This window comes from Suncus etruscus, chromosome X (genome assembly GCF_024139225.1).
Source record: "Suncus etruscus isolate mSunEtr1 chromosome X, mSunEtr1.pri.cur, whole genome shotgun sequence".
Lineage (NCBI taxonomy): Eukaryota > Metazoa > Chordata > Mammalia > Eulipotyphla > Soricidae > Suncus > Suncus etruscus.
Window position 1 is genome coordinate 55,399,448 of NC_064868.1, and position 6,000 is coordinate 55,405,447.

The 6,000-nt window shown below is 46.2% G+C and overlaps 1 protein-coding gene across 3 annotated transcripts in view; it reads right to left on the bottom strand.

Moving 5' to 3' along the window:
• KDM5C (lysine demethylase 5C) overlaps positions 1–5,307 on the bottom strand; it is a 41,699-nt gene extending 36,392 nt beyond the window's left edge. For 2 of the 3 annotated variants that reach the window (XM_049767142.1, XM_049767140.1), the window contains exon 1: positions 4,637–5,307. In XM_049767142.1, coding sequence (XP_049623099.1) covers positions 4,637–4,786 — 150 coding nt within the window. In that variant the 5' untranslated portion in view covers positions 4,787–5,307. The remainder of the gene's footprint in view (positions 1–4,636) is intronic. The other variant, XM_049767141.1, reaches the window with a different exon arrangement.
• Between the last annotated feature and the right edge of the window lie 693 nt (positions 5,308–6,000).

Genomic DNA, 6,000 nt, shown 5'->3' on the forward strand with positions numbered 1-6,000 from the left:
AATGTAATCGCAAGAAGGCACCAAAAGCAGTTCAGTATACCATTCACTCCTCCTCAGACCTGGTTGAGTGTTTACTCAACCCACCACCCACACACATAGAACTGACAAGAGAATTGGCTATCCATACCGAAGCCCATGCACATGGCCTAACAAACTTTAGTCTTTCACCAAAGTTCACTGCTGCAAAGATTTGAAAAATAAGGAAATGGAATCTGAAACATTTGACTCTAATCTCCCATCAAACCCACATTAACTCATCCCAAGGTATGTGATAGAAAACAGTATTAAGAATACTGGAATGCGGGCCCGGAGAGATAGCACAGTGGTGTTTGCCTTGCAAGCAGCCGATCCAGGACCAAAGGTGGTTGGTTCGAATCCCGGTGTCCCATATGGTCCCCCGTGCCTGCCAGGAGCTATTTCTGAGCAGACAGCCAGGAGTAACCCCTGAGAACCGCCGGGTGTGGCCCAAAAACCAAAAAAAAAAAAAAAAGAATACTGGAATGCACATAGGTCCTGGAACCAAAAGACAAGTTCATGTCTAGCAACAGTACTTATAAGCTATTAATTTTACCTTTGTGAATCTGTTTTCTCATCTATAAGGCAGGAAGATAAATTTTCTGGTTTGTTTGTTTTGGGGCCACATTCAGCTATACTCAAGGATCACATCTAGTAGGGCTCCGGAGACCATATGCAGTGCCAGAGATCAAAGAGGTCAGCTGCATGCGAGGCAAGCTCTTACCCTATTTTACAATTTCTCCAGTCCAGAAGATGGATTCTTGCTCTGGCTTTCTAATAAGATTAGAAAATTAACCACCTAGCTCATATGCATGATAGATCTGCTAGAACTCTGGCAGAATTCAAAGGATTGATCTTTAATGTCTATTCTGTTTAAAGGGTCTGAACCAGACACCCTAAAAAAAGCTAGAACAGGGAGCAAGAATCAACATAACCAATTGGATACATAAGGCTTCATGTGAATCCTCTCTCATATATCAACCCCATAGAGCAAGATGGAGGGGGAAGAAAGGAGTAATGGGCAATGGGGATTTGATGTGTTAGTCTGCCCAACTGTGGTAGCAAAGAATAGAGGACTTAGAAAGGAGAAGAACTTAAGTGGAAAATTTTAATCTTATTCTGGATTTGGTTTGGTTTGTTTTCTTTTTAGTGGCTTCTGAGCAATACCCAGCAATGCCAATGGGTTACTTCTGGCCCTACCCTCAGGAATCAATCCTGATGGTGCTTAGAGAATATGGGATGCTGAAGATTGAACCGTGGTTGGCAGCAAGCAAAGTTAGCTCCCTACCTGTTGTACTGTTTTCTTGCCCTGAATCTCATTCTGTGACTAACCCTCTCCCAGTGCTCTTCCCCTCAAGGCTTCCCAAAGTTTTGGCTTCTGCTAAGTGGTAAAAATCCTTTATAGTATCTTCCATAAATCCCATTTTGAAGTCAGTTCTAAACCAAGTTCTTTTTCAGGCTGGGGAGTTTCTCTTCCTCTCCTGTCTACTTTCCAATATACCTTTATATTAAAAAAAAAGTCCTTAATTTACAAATGGTAAAGTGAAGCCAGAACAAATGTGATTTATTCAAAAGCACGTAACAAATTTGTGGTGATGACTAGAATTAACATCTCCTGACTTCTGATTCAAGGTTCTGTGTAGTCATGCAAACACACGTTCATACAAACAATGCACACAGAGTAAAGGAAGAAAAACTGTTGCCTTCTTCTTAATTATACTTGTATACACACATCACATGATTCCTCCCCTCACTGTTCCCCAGAAGAAATAGGGAAAAAATAGCTGGAACTCAGTAAATAGTATGTGTAGGGGGGTACAGAGGGGTTCAGCAGCTTAAAAATGGATAAAAGCTCAAGCTTACACAAATTCCCCATGATCTCTGATCTCCATTCCTTAGCACACTTGACCCAGGTATGGTATTCAAACCCCAAACTCTATAAAGACACCCACACATCTTCTCTGTTGAATCAAATTCTGGATAAGAATAAGTGTAAGATCAAGCAACCTGACAGGATTATAGAGCAGTATTATAGAGCAGGGGCTCTGTGTATGGAAGGCTCAGCAAACTTTTGCCTCATACTCTTTAGAAAGTATGAGCTGGGATTGAAGAGATAGCACCATGATAGAGCATTTGCCTTAAATGCAGTCAACCCTGGAGGGACACGGTTCAATTCCCAGCATCCCATATGGTACCCCAGCCTGCCAGGGATAATTTCTGAGTGCAGAACCAGGAGTAATCCCTGAGTGCCGCTGGGTGTGGCCCCCCAAAAAACAATAAATCAATTAATAAATAAATAAAGTTTAAAAAAAGAAACTATGGGGGCCAGAAAGACAGCATGGAGGTAGGGCATTTGCCTTGCATGCCGAAGAATGGTGGTTCGAATTCCAATATCCAATGTGGTCTCCTGAGCCTGCCAGGAGCAATTTATGAGTGTAAAGCGAGGAGTAACTCCTGAGCACTGCCAGGTGTGACCCAAAAACCAAAAAAAAAAAAAACTATGAGTTATACAATCCTACCTTTAGTCACGTTCTACTGTGTGTCGATATTATCAAAATGATAAAAAGAGATAGGTTACCTGGTAAAAAATGTAAGGCTCTTCTAAGCTCCTCTAGGTCTACTGTAGAGCATCAACCTCCTCCTAACCATCTGCCCTGTGAGTTGTAGTCCCAATTCAGAACTCAATTCCCTTCTTCAGACAAACCTCTAATTTGCAAGCACCCATCTGGATTCCCACCCTGGTTCCTAGCAGTACTTGAATGAGGTTTTCAAAATCCAACCAGAAGGCTCGACTAATGGTGGCCAAGTACAGTAACCTTCAACCATTGGTTAACAGGTGTAGAAAGGCTGAAAAACACTGGACTATTGCCTAGGTTGTCATCACTGCTGGTCTATGGACCAGTATGCAGGAAAGATGCAAGGTCACAGGTTTAGAAAGAAGTAAAACCCAGAGGCAGTTCAATCTTTTGGACTGGAGGAAAGCAAAAGAAGCCTAACAAAAGAACAGATCCTGCAAGACAGAGACACAAATGCACGCATGTGAGCACTTGTGTCTTTCCCCTTCTTGGCTCTCCAAAAAAGTCTAACACCAGGACAAAGCCAGACTGCTTAGAGTAGACAGAAAAATAAAATTGAGGTTCAACTATCTCACACCTACCCAGACCTGTCAGTTCTGCCCCAACCCCCATGTCAAACAGGCCTCTTGTTTACAGGTCTGCCAAAGCAGTTCAGGGAGTGCCTCCTTGAATGCTGCCTAGGACTCCAGCCTCTCATTTCTGCTAGCCTTCCTGACCTATCACTACCCACTGTCACTCCCTCACCATAGACTTAAGAGATCTGTGGCCAGAATCCAACAAAGAAATCAGCTTACCCAATACCTCCCAGAGGATCCATTTGAAACCAGCTAGATCTGTGGCTGGGCAACGGAAAGTACTCAGTAAGAAAGCACACCACCTCCTCAAGTGGCAGGGAGGCTTCCCATTCCCTTCCAACCCACTAAAAATTGCCTCTTCCAAATTCAGTTCTTGATCTTGGAATCCCAAGTAGTAACTGAACAAAACATAGTTTTCTTCCATGCCAGCAAAGCAGCAGTTTAACCTAGGCCTTGGGGGCCTTCTATTTGCTTGAAGCTAGGACTAGAAGCAAAGATACCATTTATGCCCTTTGTTACTGACATCCAGAGATCAACGGTTCTAAAAAATACTTTCAGAGCCTCCTAAGCTCCAATCCCTTTTTGGGAGTCAAAAATATTCTTCTAGGAACTTGGTTCATTTGACTTACAGAGTAGAAATCACCTGAACATCACATAACCCGACCTCAAATCCAATCCCTTTAATAGGTGATTGTGAAAGAAAGGCCCTGGCAGTGCCATCGATTAGGAAAACAGGGACCAATTCTCTGAACGCCATCTCAAGGGAGCTAGAGAGAGAGAGCATTCCCTGCATGACTGATATGCAGGCTTGTCTATTGGCCTGGCAGGAGGGTGTGAGTAAATATGAGTCAACCCACATAGGAGCAAACCAATCACCCTATCAAACATCTTCATAGTCACAATAATTACTACTTAGTGCCTTCGACATACAGACGCTACCTGTTGAATCCAATTCTATGCCATCGTGAGACCCATTTTACTAGTTTAGTGATTATATTGCTTGTTCAAGGTCACACAGCTGGTAAACTGTGGATTTGACTTTGGAATTCAGGTCTTTCTCCCTTCAGAGTTGGGATCATTCTATTTATTACAACCCCCGCCAGCCTAAAGTGAACGATGACAGCAGATGAGAGAATGGCTGGAGATGGCGCGGCTCATTTCGTAAACTCTCTCCATACAGTAGACAACCCAGGCTTGAACCTCAGCTCGATTCTGGAGCGCGGGGTGGAAGTATGGGGGCGGGGTGTAGAGAAGCTTCCATGGTCTCCAGTCACATGGGGACCTACCTCCACCGGAGAACCCACCGCCCCAGCACCTTCCTCCAATCCTCTCCATTCACAACGGCCCCGGCCGCCCAGATTGCCCCCCGAAGTCCAGCTGCCCTCCATGCTCCCAAGATTCTGTTCTCCGACAGCCACCCAGCCCTCGATCCCCGCCCTCGAGGCCGGCGACCACGGTGCCCAGGCTTACCGCAGGAGGGCGAATCTTGCAGATGCCCGACTTCTCCGCGATGGGCCGGATTTTCGCGATGTAGCCCAGAGGGTCTTGGAACTCGGCCCAGCTGGGCTCGAACACCGGGCACTCCGGCGGCGGGAGGAAGTCGTCGGACCCCGGCTCCATGGTGCGCCCTTATGTACTCATGGCGGCTGCCGCTGCACGAAGCCCAGGAACTGCTCGCAAACTAGGCCCTACGCGGAGCAGCCACCACCCGCCAGAGGGCCTGGGGGCGTGTGGCCGCCGCGCTCTGAGAGGCTTCAGCTGGCGCCGCTGCCACCGCTTACTCGACCGCCTCGGTCCGTCCCAATGTCAACCGCTGCCTCCCAGCGACCACAGCCTTTACCGCCTTAGCTCCCAACAACCACAGCCTTCAGCGCCGCCGACGCCATTTTGGCTTGTCAGCGTCTCCCCACCCCCACTTTCTCACCACAACAAACCGAATCCCTCCGCGGGGTGTTCCTGGAGTCGTATGTACCTGGGTGTGAGGCTAAACCCTACGAATCCGTCATCTAGTTAGGCTAGAGCTGACTGGGCCGGCGTCGGCTCCCTGTTTGGAAGCGGAAACTCAAGCACACCTGCCGGATTAAGAGCAAATAGTGCACTCCAACAGCGGAGGAGCAAGCTAGTAATTGAATACCGGATCCTTCTTCCGGTGCCCAGGGAAAGGCCGGTGTTGCGCATGCGCGTGGTGGAAACCAACCGGAAGAGGAGCTGGCGTGCACGCAGGCACGCACGCGCGCACACCAGCACACGCACACGCACGCACACGCACGCACGCATGCACACGCACACGCTCACACCCACGCGCCTAATTGTGACGGACTCTTGGGGGAAAAATACTGGGTTCCCAGCGTGAGATGACATTTCTGGCACTTTGAAGAGAAGGCTGGAGACTCCACACTGCCAGTGGGAGTATGGAATTTTTGACTCCTGCGCCCCAAAGAAAGGAAGAAAATATTTCCTTCCATTTTTATTTATAAGATGGAAGTGTTGTCAGTCAACATTTTAATGAACACTTTTGACTGTTTTGTATGCACTTTAGTGTGCATATCTGTGGCATGTACTCTTTCAAATTAAGCATATAGATGATTGATAGATAGATTGATATGGATATATATATACATATGGATATACACACACTTAACTTTTGGCTGTTTAGCAACAGTAATTATCCACGCCTTTCAATGCCTAACATGAAAAATGTTTTGCGCTATACTTACCAAATGTGTATACTAGATTGGTATTTAATGTGTATAAAACCTTGTCATATGCATTTAAATACACCTAATATGTGGACAGCTACTACTATTTAATTTACTTAGAGTGTTGAATGATTT